Source organism: Paramisgurnus dabryanus, chromosome 22 (assembly GCF_030506205.2).
Source record: "Paramisgurnus dabryanus chromosome 22, PD_genome_1.1, whole genome shotgun sequence".
Taxonomy (NCBI): domain Eukaryota; kingdom Metazoa; phylum Chordata; class Actinopteri; order Cypriniformes; family Cobitidae; genus Paramisgurnus; species Paramisgurnus dabryanus.
The window spans coordinates 20,782,727-20,804,663 of record NC_133358.1 but is presented as its reverse complement, the minus strand read 5'-3'; the positions used below and the strand labels follow the sequence as shown (position 1 = coordinate 20,804,663).

Sequence of the window (21,937 nt, the reverse complement as noted above, 5' to 3'; positions counted from 1 at the left end):
CAACGTGTTAAAATGAACACATCCTTTTTTTAGAATCTAGTTACGTTAAATAATTGTACAACCATTTTTTTTTTTTTGCAGGTTTTTCTCCAAAGGTCAAAACCATTGCCTGATGCTACCTACAAAAATGCTCCCTTGCATGAACAGTGCCTCATGTCACCATGATGGGAACGTTCCTAATACTGCACCTCATGTGTGTTACTCGGAAAGATGCTGCTCTTCTCCACCTGACTATAATGCTGCTGTCATTTACCCCTGTTTTTAGCACACTAACATCACTATCGCAGTAAAAATCACATCCGTTTCATGTTTAAAATGCTGCTTATTTGGACTGTTTTGCATTTTGTTCCTTAATCTGCTTTATATTGTACGTGTCCTGTCATTGCAGTATTTTTGAATGCATTTTCTCACTGACTTTCTTCCTATTTCAAATCTCAACTACCTAACTCATTTTTACGTAGTGAAATGCAACTACTGATCAGTAATTCATCTCAATCTTTTAAATGTATATCTCTATATACTCTGCTCTTTTAATCTACACCTCTTGTCCGTTTTCTTGTCTTAGTAGTCACAGAGCAGATCATGTATATTTTATAAACTAATGAAATGCATTTATTACAGTCACTGCTTGTAGGTACCAAATGTTAAGAGCATCACAGTTCCTGTGCTGCAAAAGCTATATGCTGGAATATTTCACTGTAAGCTATTTATTTACATTCAATACCTTAATAGTAACCTCTGAAAATATTGTTTCTATTGTGTATTTAAATAAGAAAGATATTTTCATTAAATCTCAGTGAAACTTGGATTTTTTTAAGATGGCAATGTTAATCTGTGAGGCATGGAAGTTACATTTTACAGATGCTTTTTTTCTGACTTTTAAGACTGTGGAAAACAACAAAGTGATTTTTCTTAAAGGGATAGTTCGCCCAAAAATAAATCCTTTGTCATTATTTACTCTCATGTCGTTTGATCCCCCATGTTCTCTATTTTGAGTTCTTTGGTTACTTTAGGAGTGGATGGTGAGGCAGTCACCATCCACTCCCATAGTAACCAAAAAATAAACCCCTTAAAGCTTCAAAATGACCAAAAACTAGCCCCATGGACACTTAAATGAAAGGCGTTTTAATGAGCATCAATGTAAACACGGCCTTAAAATGTACTCTTCCCCTCTTTTGGATATTGCTGTAGTTTCAGTTTACACACTTATAAAGAGAAACTTCCTAAAACTGCCTAAACAAATAATTTTTAAGTTTAGTTTTTTTCACCAAACCATTTGTATTCCTTTAGGACATTTTAAACATACAGTATTAGTGAAGTTCTTTAAAGAGTTATTTTTAAACCTCAAAGACGTGGTCACCATCCACTTCTGTTAGGGTGGTCCTTATAAGGGGTCAATTTTTTTTAAATGTTCAACTCTCACCCCCTAAATGTGTTAGGTTATCAATAAAAACACACTGTGCAAAATTTTTTATTGTTCCTACAATATCTAGACTAGAGATTGCTCAAAGCCTATGAATACTTCCGAAATCACATATTTTTGCAAAAACTGTACCATTTAAAAACACACTTCTTGAAGGGTTACTTTGGTTTAGTTATTTCAGTCTCTTCTGATTGAAGCTTTCTTGCATTGAAATACATATCACAATTAAAACAGGAGTTTTAACTGCATGGAGCATGGTCAAATAAGTCTATTGCTGCCATAAGTATATATTATTAAACAATTATACATGCTAGCACAAAGTTTAACATAATACACAAATGTGTTGAACTTCAAAGGTCTTGAGCAACCTGTGAAATAATATTGAAAAACAATTTATTTATTCAAACATATTGGTGGGGTGAGAGCATAAACTTTTAAAAGTTTAAAAATAAGGTCCACCGTAACTCCAATGCTAATCAGAAAAAAATACACTTTATTTAAATCTCCATTTGGATTCTAAAAACAAAAAAGAAATGGGAGATTGAACAACATGAGGGTCAGCAAATGACAAAGTTTTCATTTTGGGTGGTGAACTATCACTTTAAGGAATATAAGAAGACAAAATTACTTTCAGCTTGCAAAGTTTCAACATTCAACATGTCTAGTGTTTTTTTTCTAGACACTATGTGGCGGTTTCCCAGACAGGAATTAGACTAGTTTTAGACAAAAATAAATGTAAGATCTGTCCAAATTTAAAACAACTTCCACTGACATATCTTAAAATACATCAGTGGCCTTTGTTTTGCATCAAAATGCACACAAGTAATGTTTTTAGTAAGGCACGTTATATTTCCTAATCAAATTAAGGCCTAATTCTGTTTTAAACTAATCCCTGTCCGGGAAACCACCCCTACCAGATTAGAAAAGAAAGATTAGGATAAGAAATTAAATCAATATTTGTACTGCAATTGTTAAAATAAAAATATATATTTTACAAAGGAAAACATTTTTCAGGGCTTTCTGAAATGCTGTTTAAGTGAATTGTATGTAAAGGATCGCACTGTTCCTAGCAAAGTCTAAGGAAAATGTCTGGTAATGCACATGCATTGGGTAACGTACCAGAAGATAGAAATGTCTCATAAACCAGATTCAAATTTATCACAGTGCACGCTGTGCTACATAATCATCTAACTTACTACACTGTAAAAAAAAAAATGCAGCACAAAGTTAAAACAACTAGGTCAATTCAACCTACTATTTTAAGTTTTGGCTTAAGAAAGTTGACATGAATTTATAAGTTAAGTTAAAAAATTTTAACATATTTTTGTCAAGTCAACATTTTTTTCAAGTTTACATAACTCAAAAATATATATCATAATTTTTCAGTGTTTGTAACCTGGGTCACATCTATGCTTTTTTAATGTTGTGGTCATTTTTGCAGCAGCACTTTCATGGTAAATGTGTTGAAAAGTGTCTTAAAGGGATAGTTCACTTTAAAATGAAAATTCTGTCATCATTTACTCATCCTCATGTCGTTCTAAACCTGTATGAATTTCTTTTTTCTGATGAAGACAAAAGATATTTTTAGAAATGATGGTAAACACACAGCAGTAAGTGACCATAGACTTCCAAAAATATTTTGGAAGTATTGTAATAAATGACAAAGAAAATATTTTGATAAATGATGGTAAGCACACAGTTGACAGTAACCACTAAATTCCATCATATTTTTTATTCCTACTATGTAAGTCTATGGTCACTTACTGCTGTGTGTTGACCATCATTTCTCAAAATATCTTCTTTTGTGTTCATCAGAAATTCATACAGGTTTAAAACAACATGAGGATGAGGAAATGATGACAGAATTTTCATTTTAAAGTGAACTATCCCTTTAACTTGAGCAAGTTTTGACTTGTGACCATGGTTTCTATATTTTGCTGAAGTTTGTGTGTTAGCCACACGCACATTGTAATAATGACAACCACACGGAAGTTAACTTTTATTACTCTTTATTAAAATACTGCTGTACACACAAATATTGCAAAAATGTGACAATAAACACAAGGGCATAAAACTTTACTGAGATGGTGGAGGATGATGATTTTCTGTGTGTTTAAGTCTACGATTGGAGTGCATCCATCTGAAAACCGAATACATGATATGAGCCAATACTGGCTTTAAATGTAAATGGTACGTGTGCGCGTTTCTGCTATTGAGAGGGGCTTGGCACCAAGTTCAAGTTATTTACCGACTGATCTGTTTACTAAAAGAAGACAAATAAGATAATCCATAGTACATTTAATCACAGCATCCTTACTGCAGCTCTGTCTTTCTGTGTCCTGTACTGCAGGTCCCGCCCTCTTCACCGCAGTTTGATTCACCAATGACAGATCAGACACATTCAATCATTGGCCTAAACCGGTCAAGTGTTCAACCTGAGCAAATTCAAAACTGTTTTCCAGATCAGAGATTGAATTGTAGCTGCTTCGTGGGTGCCATCACATAGGCAAAATAATTCTTGGAGACATCCGAAATACAGCCCAGAATCCCCCATTCAATCCAGCTGGGTTTGCACAAGAGACTACACTAGTGAGGTGATATTCCAAACATCCCATAATGCATCTCTGTACAACAATTTGGTGAGGGAATAGTAACAGTAACACACAAAATAGCTCTACTGAGATTCACTATTCAAACCGATACCAGTGTGGAGACCAGTAAAGGGCCAAGGTAGTGAACAAATTATGAAAAAATAAGGAAAGTGAGAGAGAGAAAAAAAGAAATGGACAGAATTTTTTGATCCTCTACAAAAGAGGCATTTCACAATGAGACTGAACTGGTTTCCCTTGCTAGTGTGGTCCAGTTCTTTGGTTCCTATCACGAGACCCTGACTAAAAATACAACATAAATCCATCCTTAAATTTCGATTTTGCATCTTATTTCCAAAGCATCCATAAAAAGAATAAGGATGTTGCAAAACTGAAATAAAACGATTCTACATAGCAAGAGGAGAAAAGCACCTCTTTGTCAGCGCCTGCAATGGATGTTAAATTCCCCCAAAACACCCACCCCGCACAAAACCAGTAGCACACCCGCCACCTCCAAAAATGGCTGACTTTTGAAAGAGTCATTACAGCATGAGAAGAGTGGCCCTATAATACTCATGCCACACATTCATAGGTGGTCCGTCTCACCCCTCATTAACAAACCCAGTGGTTTGTCCCAACTATGTGAGAGTCGAAGCAAAAAGATTCAGGTGAGGAACCCCCACGCACTGACCAGTGGTCTGTCCCAACTTGTAGTACCTCATTAAAATGTAAAGATGTAGAAAAAGATGCTTCATTTTTCTAGTGAACTTCTTCCATTCCCTCCTCACGTGTGAAGCCACAGTCCTCAATGCACCCTGTGGGACACGCACGCACAATCACTTAAAAAGGAACTTAAAATATTTAGTGCATCCTCCAGAGAAAAAATAAAAAAATTAAAAATAAAAGCAGGAAGTCTCTTATTTTCTATGTTGTTCCCAAGTCTAAAAAAATTATATCACAGCTTTCAGTACAGTTCATAATTCTGCAGCTGCGGCGTTTTGTGAAAACTAAAAAAATAAGCTTTAGAAAAAAACTCTTCTGGACAGAACAGTGTATCTGACTGGAGGTGAGCTACCAGCTGGCTCCGCCCTGGTCGTGAGATAATCATTCTGCACCTATAGTTCCAGGCTGTAGTGCAATGTGCTCTTTAGTTCAGGCAGTTCCAGCACGCTCCCGCGGGGACGCACGAGCGCTACAGTGGACCGTTAGCGGTGGCCAGCAGTTCCTGGAAAGTGCTTTCAAAGCACCGCTTCAGGTCCGAGTAGGTCACCACGAGTACGCTCTTCTCATCCCGTGACACCAGGCTGATCTTCTCAGGCACTCCGGCATCCAGCTGAAAAAGTGACAAAGGTGGAAAGTTGTTAATTTATAAAACAATTATCCACAACTTGAATTAGAAGCCACCAGCAAGACTCAAGTGTTTGCAAAATAGTCTCAATTGGTGTAGCATTGCATTTGCAGTAGGGAACGAACACACAGATAAAACATATAGCTTGAATGCACCGTTTAAGTCACTTTACATTAAAGCATCAACTACATGCATACACATTTACATGTAATCACATCTGAGATGAACACACAAGCAATAAATTCATCACAACTTTAGGTCCACAAACATATGTAACAGTTGCCTAATGGTGCGTTCACACCAGACGCAAGTCAATGCAAAGACACGAATAGGCATCCTGCGGCGTGGTAAGCGCGAATGTAGCGGCGCGAATGGCGCGTTTCGTGCGAATGTAGCGGCGCGAATGGCGCGTTTCGTGCGAATGTAGCGGCGGGAATGGCGCGTTTCGTGCGAATGTAGCGGCGCGAATGGCGCGTTTCGTGCGAATGTAGCGGCGCGAAAATTCGCCAAAGTTAGCATTTTTTTTTCGCACTGATCATGCGTCAACGCTCAATTCGCCCAAGATAAAAAAAAACTAACTTTGGCGTATTTTCACACCGTGTTAACCAATCAGGAGCTTGCTTTAGTGGTGACGTAATTACAGGAAGCAAGCAGAGGCAGAAAAACAAAACAACAATGGAAGACAATCGTTATCGCTATACGAGACATCTTTGTACTTTTACAGAAATTAAAAGGATCTTGTTTGGAAGAAAGTGAGTGAGGAGGTCGAACAATCTGATAAGTTTATGCAATTTGAGCTATATAAGCCCCTCCCATGACGTGTATTTACGCGTGGAAGTCTCAAATGACTAGAATTTCAAGCTTGAATGAGGCAAGTGAACTCAAAATGTTCAAGCATCCTACTAGTGATGTAGTACTCGAGTCTGGTCTCGAGATCGATTTCTGCTTTCTTAGACTTGTTCCTTCAAAGACTCAGTCTTGAATCAGTCTTGGACCACAGTGAGAGGAGAAGGACTCGTAATTTCAGACCGAGTCCTCGAGACCAGCGCATTTTTTATGTTCATATAAAAAAAACACACAACACATAACAATAATAATACAATGCAATGTTGATGGGCATTATTTGAAAATGACATCCCATGGTGCAATGCAAAGATACTGCCATTAGAGCAGTTTATTTATCTCTAGAAAAATAGGCATAAGATGATGCATGTGGTAGGGTTTTTTTTTAATGATAGTAAAAGCATAGTCTATATTAAGTGCTACTCTAAACAATTCCCAATCTAGCTTAGTCTGTAGGCCTAACTGGTGATTATTAACTGGGGTGATATATAATCATGAATATGAAAACTGATATGTTTTTATGGTCTTGGTCTCAACTCGGTCTCGACTCAGATTTGCTTCCTCAAAGACTCGGTCTTGACTCGGACTCGACTCAATTTGAAAACCAACGGACTCTGTCTCGACTCTACAAAGACTCAGACTTGTCTCGGACTCGGCATAGGCAGTCTCGTCCCCATCACTACGCGATATAGTGCGTTTTTGCCGCCTATTCTGCGTCTTGTGTGAACGCACGGTAAGAGTAAGCAAGCTCACCTTGTTGAGACAGGACACGATGTGGCTAAGGTCGACCCAAGGCGTGCCCGTCTCAGTCACCTGGTGGAACAGGTGATCTCTGAAGAGCTTCAGCAGATAACGGTCACCAGTCTCAGACCATGTTGGATCTTTCTGGAACCTACAAGAATTTAGGAGCAGAAGTCAATGGTGTTAGCTGAGGTGGTCCTATCAGCCAGCTCAATATTTCAGGTGTAACAAAAGACTTACTCCGGTCTCTCGTTGATGGTCCCCAGTTTTGCCAGTAAGCGAAACAATCGCCCATTTTGCACTTCCTGCAATGGTAAAAGTTTAAATGAAACACATTTGAATTGCTTAGCCCATAAGGGGTCCCTTTAACAATACACTTTTAAAAAGCATACAAAGTAAAGAAAGTAAACATTGTCCATAAAGAAACAACATTTAAAGGAACACGCCCAGATTTTGGGAATTTAGCTTATTCACCGTTTCCCCCAGAGTTAGATAAGTCCATACATACCTTTCTCATCTCCGTGCGTGTTGTAACTCTGTCTGACGCAGACCCCGCTAGCGTAGCTTAGCACAAAGACTGGAAGTGAATGGTTTTGGCTAGCATACTGCTCCCAATAAGTGACAAAATAACGCAAACATTTTTCTATTTATGTTTTGTGAGTTGCCTAGTCACACTGTGTACAAATAACAAGGTGATATGAGACACATCTATCTTTTAACAGTATACATACTGGGAACTATATTCTCAGAAGACGAAGCACTGCTACCTGTTTGCGTTATTTTGTCACTTATTGGGAGCAGTGTGCTAGCTAAAGCCATTCACTTCCAGTCTTTGTGCTAAGCTAAGATAGCGGGGGCTGCGTCAGACAGAGTTACAGCACACACGGAGATGAGAAAGGTATGTATGGACTTATCCAACTCTGGGGGAAACTATATACCAATACTGGTATCGGGTATCGGCCTCGATACCACATTTTCTAAAGTACTCGTACTCGTTAAAAGTCCCCCGATACCAGGGATCGATACCACGGTCTGAGAAATGTCTATGTTTGAGCGGCGTGTAAGGGGTTAATGCCTCTTGTGTTGTCCAAAGAGGCAGAGTTTACAACAAACTGGAAAACTAGTCCCTTGTTTTTTTGTTAAATTATATGACTAAAGCTGTTACCTGTAAACTTAAATCATGTTTTTTTATTAAGTACTCGGTATCGGTATCGGCAAGTACTGAAATGCAAGTACTCGTATTCCAAAAAAGTGGTATCGGTGCATCCCTAGGGGAAACGGTAAATACATTTCCAAAATCTGGGCGTGCTCCTTTAAAGGATAAACAAGTTTCATTAGCACTTTGAATTTTGTGCACACCATTAGCACACAATTTTGTGTAAGCTTGCATATTGGCTGTTTATTACTACATAAAATGCACATATCAATGCCTTATAATGCATGACCATATACTACATCCCCATACCTAAACCCAACATTTATAACACAGGCACCCACACAAACGCCGGACACTGTACGGTGTATAAAAATGTAAGTACAGCATGCACAAACACTCATTATATGGACATAATGTATGCATGTGTGTTCTTTTATTTAGGGTGGGGTGCAGCAGCGGTTTCACACATTTGATGTAAGTGCTCAAAAAATACCTCAGCAAAGCAGAAGGGAGAATGTGTGAAAAGCCTAAATTTCATGCGATCACACGTTTTTTTCACTGACCTAAGCTCACTTCATAAGGGACAAAATCAAATAACCCATTCATATAATAACTGGCATTAGTATAGTAGTTAAGTGGGTAGTGTGGCATGTATGACGTGGTTTCTGCACCACTATTTGGCGGTGATGCCATTTTGTAGCTAAATCTAAAGGATGAATCATTTTAGAGGATGTAGTATGAATGTTGAGTTAAATAAAGGTTCAATGTAATTATGCATAATGTAATGACACTAATCATGCGTTTAGTCCGGATAACCAGTAAAGAAAATGCAAGGAAAATATTTTTTTTGACAGCTTCCCTTGACAATGTCGTCTTGTCAAGGGAAGCTATCAAAACAGATCTTCTTGTCAAGGGAAGCTATCAAAAAAAAAATTCTCACAACACTTATCTTCATGACACCCATATGTATACGACTTTCATGGGTGGACCCAATTGTATAAATTCAAATAAAAACCATGTTATCTTATTATCTGGAGCTCAACATGGCAAAACACAGTCAGAGTCTGAAGACATTCAATAATGGATTAGAAAGTTTTTAACTGATAGATGTGCTGTGTGGAGCTTTAAAAAAAAAAAAAAAATATTGGGGCACTATCTAATGACATTATAAAGCTGAAAGAGTCAGGATCAGTGGTGGCTCGTGACTGCTCATCCGAGGGGCGCTAATTCAAAATATGTGTTTGGAGTGTCATGCGTGTTGCTCGCGTTTTCAAAATGTGAACCAAGTGCATCATGTGTTGCACAGCGCGTCAAAACCGTTTATGATAAAAGAAATGCTCACGTTCACAAAATACACACAAGACACTCCCTTAACAGTAAACTCTGATTATGCATCAGATTATGCGAGTATCTGGCAAACGCGGGTGTCTCTTTTATCATAAACCCTTTAGACGCATCTGCAGCAGGCACTTATTTTGACAAAACACATGATTGTTCATAGGATCACTCAATGCGCCCAACACACATTTTTAAATGACGAACCACACACACGACGGGCTACATACATGAAGACTTTGCATTGTGTGCTCTCGAAAAAAGAAGTCACCATCCGCTACTGGTCAGGATTAGGGATGGGACGATAACCGGTTTCACGATTAACCACGGTAAAATTTCCTGACGGTTAGTATTATCGTTTAAAATTTAATTATCATTACAACCATGTTTGATTACCGTGATTTTGAAAACTTGAGGTAAATCCTGTCTAGTCAGAATCAGTTTGACGCAGGCGCGTACATGCAACATAGTTTTTTGCACAAGAAGACATTTAAAGGATAATGTATTGTATTCATTCACGGTAAACTTATTAGACAGATTTTTTTATTTTTTACCACAGAAATAATTTCAGGGACATGAAATATTAAATTGTGATTTTCAAAAATAAAACTTGTTAAAATGTTTTCAGTGTGTGTATCAGTTCTTTTTAAACATTTCCCTCTCATTTTAACAAAACCATGATAATATTGATAACCATGATAACTTTGGTCACTATAATCATGATATGAAATTTTCATACTGTCCCATCCCTAGTCAGGATATTAGGTAATGTAACTCTGACTGTGTTTGGCTGAAAAAAGAAAGTCATATACGCCTAGGATGGCTCGAGGGCTTGTAAAATGGTCTTCTGAAGTAAAAATTTATGCTTGTGAGCAAAGACAATGAATATTTCAATTTTGCCTTTTAAACGATGCTCAAACTAATCTAGTCACATTATTGAAATAACTCTAAATCAAATCTATTCCATTTATTAATAAACAAATATCAGAATTATTTATTGACATGCAAGTTTTGCAAAGGTACTTGAGGTTTGTGAGTCACAATGAATTGGTTGGAATGCAAAAAACACTAATAATACCTTAGCCAAATCTTCTTCAATGACATCATTTCTCATTTGCGAGGCATCCAGCTGAGTGTAAAACCGCGCTCCGATCATGGGCATTATGTCATTGACGCTTCGCAGACGGCTCTGTTCTGAGAGCAGGTACCTGTGTGACAAATATAAATAAAATGTGAAAAAAGACAAGTAGGAGTGCGACCGAAGTCACAGATGTGCTTTTGTTTAAGCATCTGGCCCTAACAAGACATTCATAGTCCAACAAACCACGATGGTGGTCAACATATCACATTATTACCATCTTAAATGAATTTATGTATTAATAGTGTGTGACTGTGTGAAAAGAGAGCCCACAGAATGAGGTTCTTGAGGTCAGAAGAGTAGTTGATGGACACCAGCTCCATGGCTTTCTGAAGATTCTCTCTCTGTATTCCAGCTAGAGAGTTACACGCGAGGGCCAACACAACCTTCCCCAGAGAGATCAGATCCGCTTGCTAACGGAAAGACGACACAAAGAGAAACAGGTACCAATCAAACCAAGAGACTTAAATGTGTGCACATAAGTAAACACTCAAGACAAATATTTCGCCTTTAAAATCCGTTATCGTGCTCAACTACCAAACTATTTCGGTAGTCTGCTGTAACATGTGCACACATACAGTATAATGTCTGTCAGTGCATGGGTTGCATGGTTTAAAGCAGGTGGTGGGCATTCCTGGTCCTGGTGGGACACTGTCCTGCAAAGTTTAGCTCCATCACAAATCAAAACACACCTGAAAATCCTAAATCAAAGGCTGCAGGATTACTTTGCAGGACAGTGGCCCTCCAGGAACAAGAAAGTCCACCCCTCAAATATTTAGCTCATTTCAAAACTTAATAATGACTAAATGCATGTCTTCATTATATTTCAAGCCTTAGTACAATACTACAAATGTTATACACAAAACATTAAGCAAAATATGACTGAATGCAAGTACACGGTCACAAAAATAAAACTGTATGTGATGATGGCAACACAGTGTGGGTGTTAAGGAGATATTTAGTACCTGGTACTGGGGCATAAGCGCCAGGTGGTTGGTCTGACTATTGTCAAATGTTAAGACATCAAACATTCCTACACAGTTGACACGTAACCTATGGAAAAACAACATATATTCATCAGCGTCTGTGTTTGAATGTGCGTTCATTTGGCAAAACGCTGCTCGCAGGACCAGATAAACAGGTAGTGCGTGTAATAAAGGAAGAGAGAAAACTCTAAAACTGGACTTCTCTATTCACTATTTACAGCTTATAAACATATTCAAGGGCCTCATTTCAGGGGCCCTGGAGAACACTGACATATCTGTGGTTTGCATGTTTAAAGAAACACTCCACTTTTTTTGAAAATATGCTCATTTTCCAGCTCCCTAGAGTTAAACATTTGATTCTTACCGTTATGAAATCCATTCAGCTGATCTCTGGTTCTGGCGCTAGCACTTTAGCATAGCTTAGCACAATCCATTGAATCTGATTAGACCATTAGCATTGCGCTAAAAAATAACCAAAGAGTTTCAATATTTTTTCTATTAAAAACTTGACTCTTCGGCAGAAAATTCAAAGTTGCGATTTTCTAGGCAGATATGGCTAGGAACTATACTCTCATTCTGGCGTAATAATCAAGGACTTTGCTGATGTAACATGGCTGCAGCAGGCGTAGTGATATTACGCACTGCCCGAAAATAGTCCCCTGCCATTGAAAGTAACCAAGGGGACTATTTTCGGGCAGTGCGTAATATCACACGATGTAACTACAGAAGAGTCAAGTTTTAAATAGGAAAAATATCGAAACTCTTTGGTTATTTTTAGCGCAATGCTAATGGTCTAATCAGATCCAATGGATTATGCTAAGCTATGCTAAAAGTGGAGATCAGCTGAATGGATTTCAAAACTGTAAGAATCAAGCTTGAAAATGAGCATATTTTCAAAAAAAGTGGAATGTCCCTTTAAAAACTCTATTATAAGCTAGTCACCCAAAGTTAATTATTTACTAGCTGTTTGTCTGAACTCTTATACACAACTGTTGTTGTGGGTCAAATGTGCGCGCGTGACTGTACCGTGTCTTTCCAGTGATGAGGATTTTACTGGGGTCCATGACCCTGCAGGCCAGGCCTGCTGTGTGAATGGTGCGGAGCGCTGAGCTCAGCTGGACGATGTAAGCCCAGATGAGAGACTCGGGTAACAGACCCGCATGTTGCCGCGGAGGAGGAAGCTCATGTTGCCCTGATAGTACAAAACACTGATGGTTATTACCAAAAAACATCCAGAAACAGTTAAATATCTTAAACAATATGATGAATGAACCCGTTAACAGTACAAGTGTTCGTTCGTAATGCCAAATTATTCTCTTCGAATTGTGATTGACAAAAAAAATGCATTAGGGAAGCTTACGAAAAAAATCAGACAATGACATCTTTGTTTGCTTTTTCTCATATCTTAAAAACATTTTGTTGAAAACAGTAAATCACAAAAACTTTTTTTTTACAGGCAGGTTCACAAATAGCCATGCAATGTCACTTCTGCATCACCACATTATTTAAAAACAATGCTTACTTTAGTGTCCTGTCAACTTTCTACAAGGTTTTGAAAGCGGCTGCCAGAAAACTACTCTTGCACTGGCAAGCGTTTTATTTATCCCTGATAACAAAACGCTCACAATAAACAAGGCGCGTTATGGTTTGGGCCTGGATTGCGGTTAACACAGTCGCATGTACTGCAGCTGTTTATAGCCAAACTTCACCCTGCTGGGTTTTGCTTCCTCTGTATTCTTCAGCTTGCAGGTACTGAGCCCACCTGAGGTGGGATCGGTTTCAACCACTCCTTCCTCTTTCCTCGCTTTACGCTAACAGAGACTCAACTGCCACAGACTAACGCTTGTGTCCTCAAACACACGCACGCACGCAGTGTGGAAGCGCGTAAGAAACAACTCACCCCACTTTCTCTTCGTAAAATACGAATCTGCAGCAGGATCGTTGAAGTGCCTGCTAAACATGGTCTCTGCACCCGCGTGGAAGTCATAGGAGAATACGAGCGCTGGGGAGGAAAGACATGTAGATACATTCAAATGCATTGTTGCAGAAGATAATGGTGTTACACAATAAACACACACGCGCACACACACACACACATATATATATACATACAGTGGTCTCCAAATGCTTTGGTGGTGAAGACCTCTCTGAGGGTCACAGTGTTGGAGTGCTGAATCTTCTTCCACATGTCTACCAGCATCATACACTTGGTGTTCACCAATCTGAACCCTGTGTGTGCACACAAAAACATTTCCTAGATTTAGAGGACTTGTTTTTTAAAGGGTTAGTTCACCAAAAAAATAAATAAAGTCATTACTGACTCACCCTCATGTCGTTCCAAACACTAGGAACCTCCGTTCATCTTCGGAACAGTTTTACAAAAATTACGGAAAAAAAAAATCAGCATTGTCTTCTCTTCCGCATCTGTTGTGAAGTGCATGCTAGAGACTGAAGTCTGTTGACTGCAGTGACGTGGACGACATGTTATCCTCAGACATGTTTGGAAAGGTTTTTTTTTTCAAGCTTACACATGCGTCTCCCTCAGACTGTAAATGAAGCCTGGGCGCACAAAAAAAAAACATCTGGGGCGCACCAGATAACACGTTAGCCGCGTCGTACGTCATCTGTGTCACTGCAGTCATGCGACTTTACAGACGCGGAAGAGAAGACAATGCTGAATAAAGTCTTAATTTTTATTATTTTTGGACCAAATTTTTTTTTCGATGCTTCAACACATTCTAACTGACTTACTGATGTCACATGGACTACTTTGATTATGTTTTTATTAGCTTTTTGGACATGGACAGTATACAGTTACTAGATTTTACAGTTACTAGTTACTAGACAAAGGGTCATTTCACAAGCTCTTGAACAAAATATAAAACATCTTAAACTGTGTTCCGAAGATGAATGGAGGTCTTACAAGTTTGGAACGACATGAGGGCGAGACAAAAAATTATTCTAATTTTTGGGTGAACTATCCCTTTAATATCAATGCCTTTTTACTAGGTAAATAAAAAACATTGTTAAAAAAAATGTATTCTTTAAAGGGACACTCCACTTTTTTTTAAAAAGGCCCCTTTTTTAAGCTCCGCTAGAGATAAACATTTGATTTTTACCATTTGGAATCCATTCAGATGATCTCCAGCCAGGTCTGGTGCTAGCGCTTTTAGCATAATCCATTGAATCTGATTAGACCATAAGCTTTGCTCTTAAAAATGACCAAAGAGTTTAGATATTTTTGCTATTTAAAACTTTACTCTTCTGAAGTGACATCAGGCGAAATTATATACGCAGTGCCCGAAAATAATCCCCTGCTATTGAAAGTTACCAAGGGGACTATTTTCAGGCGCTGCGTAATATCATTGCGCCTGCTGCAGCCATGTTACGGCAGCAAAGTCCTTGATTATTACGCCAGAATGAGTGTATAGTTCCTAGCCATATCTGCCTAGAAAATCGCAACTTATAATTTTCCATTGGTATTAGTACACGATGTAGTCAAGTTTTAAATAGGAAAAATATTGAAACTCTTTGGTCATTTTTGAGCGCGATGCTAACGGTCTAATCAGATTCAATGGATTGTGCTAAGCTATGCTAAAAGTGTCACCGCTAGACCCGGAGATCGGCTGAATTAATTCCAAAACGGTAAAAATCAAATGTTTAACTCTAGGGGAGCTGGAAGATCTTTTCTATAAAGCAAATGTGTGACCCTGTCTGGTAAATCCTTAAAGTAATTTTTGTGATTTACATTCTGCAAAAATATAATCTTGTTATTTTTAATATTGACAGAGTAAAGCCATGTCAAAGATTGAAATCACTGTGACATTGAATCAGTGATTCAAATCAAACTTTGATGCTCCTAATCTCATATTTAGATTATGAGAATTTAGCCTGGATTTTTACAAACAAGGTCACATATGAGATACCACTTTAAACCTCAAAAACCAGCATGCAAAACACAAATTTTCAATGCATCACCATGTATCCTCCTGAGGCAGTAAGGCAGGTCATCTTTGCTGTTGACTGCCTTGTAACAGGAAGTGATGTAACTGAAATTGCTGGTTTTCTGAAGACGGTTAGGTGGAGGGGGTTCCAGGGGAAAGAGGCTGTGGTAACTGTCCAACTCAGATGGCACTCCTAGAGAGGAGATGTAAAAGCCACAGTCAAGCCCATAACACAGCTTTTCTCACACACACAAAAACATGCACACACTCCAAAACGTTCCCACTTCTCCACAAAAAAAATGCAATTAAATAAAGCAATAAAAAAGGCTTATAAGGTGTGTATTTTGTAAAGTACATGTGGAGATTTATATAGACCCTTGTTAGCCTACATACAAATCAAAACAAAAAAGACAGACAGGATGTGGTTTTCTCAGACAACAGGTGAATTCAAATGCACTTGCCACAAAACAGACATTATAACTGAACAGTTTATATCCACGCAAAACAAAGTTGACCTACGATGCAGACACAAGGCAAACCACATCCTTACCAGGGTTCTCAGACTGATCAATCTGAGCCATTGTTATCAAATGTCTGTTTATCAGCTCCTAAAAGAAGAGACGTCAAAGTCACAATAAATACTTTTAAGGTCAAAACAACAGAATAAACAACAACACTGCCTGACAGACACAAAATACTTTACCTGTCGGAGTTCGTCAGCCATAAAGAAGGATGGCGCATTGGCTTTCGGCTGCATGTAGGCCACGTGAGGTGCTGTTTGTGGGTACATGTGATACGTTGGAAACACCTAAATATTTGATGAGCAGAACCAACAGGTAAATGTTAAACAGGTAAAGGCAATAGCAGAGCAAACGGGATTTAAGTGGATCGTACCATTCCCGCTAATGGAGCGGGGGTGTTATCAGTATAAAAGTAGGTGGTTCCGCCAACAGTCTCCTTCTGAATGATGTGAGCTCCGCCCCCCTGATCAGACGCAGTGGTGGGCACCATGTAATTGGCTGGGTTTGGATTGGGTGTGTGGCTGCGTCGCCTCGGGGCCGGGGAAGTGTGCGGGGTGATTTTAGGGGAGTGCAGAGGAGATGACCCGGCAGAAAGGGACATACCTTTTCAAAATAAATAAATAAGCATTATAGCCTGCATTACAACCCTTGACCAGATACATTTACCCACAAGTAAGCGGAGGAGTGGATAAAAAAAGACTAAGACAGTAGAAACCACATGTACACATTAACACATGTGGCCGTGTTGAGTCACTGACCAGGTGCGAGAGCAGCCGCAGTGGAGCTGCTCAGGCCAGGATGAGGGAAGATGGGGGAAGCAAATGCTGGTACAGTCGTTTGAGACATGGAGGCCATACGTGGGGCCCCTTTAGGGACAAACTCGCTGGCTGCAGGGTTAGGTGCCTGCAAGAGAACCGCAGTCACCCACAAACCCAAAAATAAAACCATTGGGTTTTAATTCTAACACATTTGAGAAAGCATTGACACACACTGGCATGTTGTTACTACAGTACAACTGTAGTAACCATAACAAGTTTTAGATATCATGGTTAAAATATGGTTACTTTAGTAAGATGTTGTAGTTACAGTGGTTTAAAAACACAAAAACTACAGACAAACTGCAATTACTGTTGTAAAAATTTGGTTATCTTTTATTAACCATTCGTGAATAAATATGTTATTTCTTCAAGCTGTTGAAGGCTGTCAAAACTACAAGTGATTAATTTACTAAAAGGATTTTGTCATAAAATAAATAACCACATTACTTACAAGCAGGTGTCAAGCATATTGTAGCAAATGCTCACCTTTCTCCTCTGCGATAGGCTCAAAGCACCAAAATCACTGAAGAGAGATGATGTCGGGGAATTTACAGGATCTTAAAAGTCAAGGTTAAGAAACACAGAAGAAAAGAGATTAAATATGTGTGTAAAAAGGGTGCAAAACTTTTAAACTTTAAACCACATTCAGAGGTAGTCGTAAACGCATTTAAATTGACTGTTTTTGTGGTGCAGCCACAAAAGGTTGCCCACTCTCCGCCTATTATGGCCTGAATACCTCTGACATCAGCCGGAAATGTAACGCTCCTTACCATGTTTGAAAGATTCGCTCACAATGCAATGCCAACAGGAGTTAACTTACAGGCTGTTAGTCAAAGCAGGAGGAATTATGATAATGTCGGTCTTGTCTACGTCAAGTGAACTGTTGCCTACAATCTGTGTGTTTGTTGTAGTCCAAGAAAAGAGATTTACGTTGGAGGTGATAACTCACGTCATTGTTTACTTTGGGGTATGTACCTTTTGCATATCGTTAACGTACTAATACACACCAAGCAGGGTTCCCACACCTTATTTAACTTCAAATTAAAGGACATTTCAAGGACTTTCCAGGTCCAATACCTTCAAATTCAAGGACTAAATGTGGGGATACATTTCAAGTGAGAGCAAGGTTACATTGTGTTACCTTTTATGATACATTGTTACACTTCCCTATTGAGGGAACTCGCGCTGCATCACTGAGGTGACACTTTGGGGACGCCTCCAGGGGTAAGTGTGTCTGAATGTGTATATAAAAATTTAACCAACGGTGAGGCTTAAGACAAAGGCTGGCTGACGCGGGAGCCAAGAAGTATATCGCTATCTGAAATATTGCCAAAGACGGGGTTACAGGGACGCAGGAAGTATGGCAAGGGAGACGCAGGTCCCTTCTCAGGGAACAACAGTTACATACATAACCCGAGATGTTTTCATGCGTCAAACACAACTATTTAAATAGCATTTTGGTATGAACCAGCATTCTCATACAGAAGATATAAGCATTTAAAGAAAACAGTTTTGCATGTGTGCTTAAAAAGTCTAGAATTATGATGATATTATCCTACACTACACAGGGAATAATATGGATTTTTTTTCAGAAAACTTCTTGCATAAAATAGATTCAAGCACTTTCAATGACCTGTATCTATGCATGTATATTTTCAAAAACTTCCCAGGGCTTTGAATTTTTTTCCCCCAGATTCACAACTTTCAAGGACCCGTGGGAACCCTGACTAAGGTTGCAATGGGGCAAATAGTTTCCCATACATTTCTGGAAACTTTCAATAGGAACTTAATCTGGGAAATTTAGAAAATATTCCAATTTGGACATTTTAAGGGAATTTATGGGAATTATTTGAAAATTTAGGGAAAATGTATATAAACTAAATCACATACAAACATAAATATTTCTTGACTGATTTCTTTCTTTCAATTCTTTTAAATGCCATACCAGCTTCTAAGGCTATATTCATGGCGATAATAAAGTGTAATTACATAAAGTAAGTAAGTAAAAAGATGTTTAAAATTCCTTCGTCTTAAAAAATGTAGTCCTATGTTTGGATTCACTTGATTAAAAACCTTTTCAAAAGTATCAACAGAATAAGGTTTCTCACAGGGAAATATGTAATACAATCTAGAAGGATATGTTTAATGGACAAGGAATTCTGACAAGGTTTACATTTTGGAGGATTTTCTCCTGAGTGTAAAAATTGAAATTGTGTAATTTTTGAATGTCCTATTTCTGGACTGATTACAGTAGAACTTAAATTCTTTCACTGAGTAACACAAAAGTATAATAAACATTATTATAGTAATTATAGTAGTGCTAGCTTAAATTTAGAGCTTTTTTATGCAATTTACGTGAAAACATGCAAAAAATTGACATTCTGACATTATTTTGTGTGCAGGCTTGAAGAAATTATCTGTGCATGTTATGGAAGAATGTAGTACATGCAGGGTGTGTGGCCTCAATGACCCTTCAGTAAGCAGTATGCATGTGAATTAAGAATGTGCAGGGAAAAATTACTGAAATTGCATTAAATCTTGTTTTAAACTAAATTATGCTGCAAGATTTTTTACATTTAAGTTCCCTGTTATTTTTCAAATTCCGAGTTTATTCCCATACATTAATTCCCATTAATTCGCATATATTCCCACTAATTCAAATAGAAAGTTTCCAGCCTTGAAAATTCCCCAAATTTTGCAACACTAATCAGGACAGAAGCAGTTGAAGGTGGTTAAAAAAGACATTAAAACGACAGGTGTGAAAGAACATGCGCCTCTCCCTCTCTCGTCGTTGTGATCCGATCAACCAAAACCCATCTTAATACCAGTCGTAAATGTCCTCAAATTCTGCAAACAACAGTGAGCTCACCATGAGTGCTGTGGCTATAGCTCTTGGCACCATCATTTAGCAGACTTGGTGAACTGCTACTAGTAGTCATCCTCTGAAAACACATGCAAACATCAAAAGGTGAGCAACGTCTTGTTATTGATCTCCACTGTCATATAGAAATAAATGCTTACCTGCATCATTGAATACTTGGACTCTGGTGGGCCTCCAAACCCATTGACCCCAATAAACGTGCTGCTGAAGTATGAGTTGGTGAGACTAGCATCATTTAGAGCACCTCCCTCCATACCAGGGACTGCAAAGAAATTGAAAACACATGAAATTCCTGTATACTCTTTAAAATCATAAATTATTTTGTGTGTGAATGAATAAAGCTTTTGCCAACTATGGTTATGCACACAAGGATTCTTAATGGTAACAGAGGATTTTAAAATACAGATGAAATAGAACTACAAGAAATGCACTTGTAGATTATCTGCTAAGTTGTGTTGCATGAATACATAACTCATCAATTATTTACATTCTTATAATTTTAATAATAATGCAAAACATTTTTAGCATTTACAAACGTATGTGGACTATTTACAATATGTGCCGTGCTTTTCATAGATAATTTAGATAAATAATAAATAGATAAACAACAAGTTCAAGGGAGCCGCACACAACAGAGGAACGTAGCGATAACAACCAATCAGAACGCTGCGTTTGAATGACATCACTAGTTCGTCAGTCGACGCGCTAAACGCACTTTCTTGATTTTCAAAAAACAAAGTCTTCCAGTTTTAATTCGATGTTCTGCGCTGACAAAGTTAAATGTTTATTTGCTATAAACATACGGGAGTGTGTTTGAAAATACGTCAAAATTGCTTTCTGTTTAACATTGTATTAGTGTGGCACGCATAGACACAATGCAAACATTTGCAAACTTGTGTTGCAAACGCACTCAAACTCTTTGCGTAAAACAAACACAGCTCAATTAAATCAACGACAACCAAAGACAGCTTCTTGTTTTTTGTAACAGTTATCCGTTTTCACCGTGTACAATAACAGATGCCTTGCAAAACAAGTTATGTTTTTGTCAGAACTACGAAGTATGGCGTTAAAAATGAACACATTTTATGTTGTTATTGTTATTATTATCATCGTCAATTTCTGTTAAAAAGACCCTGCACGCTGTAACGTTGATTTCATTGAATTGTTTTGGTGGCGAGTGATAGGCCGCGTTGAATCCACCGTCTCGATTTAGACAAAAGCCGCCATGTAGTCCCACAACTCAACGACAACAGACGAGGGCACACAATAGGCCTCAAAACAAGCAAACTTACTAGACAATAGCGGTCCCTCCAAAGCCGTTCCTGCGGGACCGAGTGAATCGACCTTTTTGGGAACACTTGCTGGAGCTCCACTCCCCGCGCCGCCTCCAAGCGAAAAAACTGCCGCCGTCACTGGTCCACCCGCTAAAGATAAAGACACGGGGCTGCCTCCTCCAGTGCCAGCGCCACCGTGCAGAGAAAGGCTTCCCATAGACGGCTCCTCGTGCAGAAACTGGCATTCATCTCCGTAAAAACAAGTCTTGTCTTTCGCGTAGTAACGGCAAAATTTCACCTTCACACCGGGTATCCCGACACCCCCGAGCGCAGCAGCTGAAGCTGGGAGTCCACTATTCATGGCACCGCTGCTGCTACCGCCGGAAGACGCTCGCTCATAGATACTCAGCAGCAGTATATTTTAAAACACTTGAAAGAAATGGTCACCTCAAAGTACGTGTAGCAATAAAATCAGCGTCCTCATCGAACCAGATCAACAGTCAGCAATATCCGCACATTTGTTGCCATGCATTGATACTTGTTTTCGGGGTCCATTGCTGGCCTAGCAGTTCTTCAGCCTGGCATTTAGCTGGGATCATGCTGTTGTTGTTGTCTTCTGTCTACACTTGCTCAGCTAAGCGCTAATAGCTATGCTGTGCATGCTGGGTAGCTGCAATTCACATACGAGGCACTAGGGTCTTATAAGCATAACACTTTAACAAGCATTGAAACAATGATAGTAACTATTGTTTACAAAAATATGAAAGGCCCTATCATACTCACAGTTTCCACGCAGTACAAAAGTGAGTACAAATATGCATATTTTTATATAAAAATAACCGAACAGAAAGATGTATTTTGTTTGTAGTTTTGGTAATGCTTGTTTAATCTTATATTAAATAATTTTAAATTTCCTGTAAAGTCAAATTATTTTAAATTTC

The 21,937-nt window shown here is 38.6% G+C and overlaps 2 protein-coding genes across 2 annotated transcripts in view; one reads left to right on the top strand and one right to left on the bottom strand.

Moving 5' to 3' along the window:
- Positions 1-953, top strand: part of flt1 (fms related receptor tyrosine kinase 1) — a 47,316-nt gene extending 46,363 nt beyond the window's left edge. Inside the window, exon 30 of the mRNA XM_065258212.1 lies at positions 82-953. Coding sequence (XP_065114284.1) covers positions 82-265 — 184 coding nt within the window. The 3' untranslated portion in view covers positions 266-953. The remainder of the gene's footprint in view (positions 1-81) is intronic.
- A 2,462-nt stretch (positions 954-3,415) lies between these two features.
- Positions 3,416-21,690, bottom strand: pan3 (poly(A) specific ribonuclease subunit PAN3). The gene is made up of 18 exons (XM_065258217.2): positions 21,015-21,690; positions 19,863-19,984; positions 19,711-19,783; positions 17,328-17,398; positions 16,782-16,926; positions 16,397-16,626; positions 16,206-16,310; positions 16,053-16,110; positions 15,537-15,695; positions 13,671-13,787; positions 13,459-13,560; positions 12,585-12,750; positions 11,538-11,625; positions 10,846-10,985; positions 10,513-10,642; positions 7,184-7,248; positions 6,956-7,094; positions 3,416-5,344 (listed from the first exon to the last, which is right to left on the bottom strand). The coding sequence occupies exons 1-18, from the start codon at positions 21,355-21,357 to the stop codon at positions 5,204-5,206; spliced, it is 2,394 nt and encodes a 797-aa protein (XP_065114289.1). The 5' UTR covers positions 21,358-21,690; the 3' UTR covers positions 3,416-5,203.
- Between the last annotated feature and the right edge of the window lie 247 nt (positions 21,691-21,937).

Excerpts from the sequence above, each read along its gene's own strand:
- pan3 (XM_065258217.2), bottom strand. The coding sequence starts at position 21,357 with ATGAATAGTGGACTCCCAGCTTCAGCTGCTGCGCTCGGGGGTGTCGGG. Across the intron at positions 16,927-17,327 it reads GCCTATCGCAGAGGAGAAAG|GCACCTAACCCTGCAGCCAG; the intron begins GTGAGCATTTGC and ends GTTCTCTTGCAG. Across the intron at positions 7,249-10,512 it reads TTGAAGAAGATTTGGCTAAG|GAAGTGCAAAATGGGCGATT; the intron begins GTATTATTAGTG and ends TTACCATTGCAG.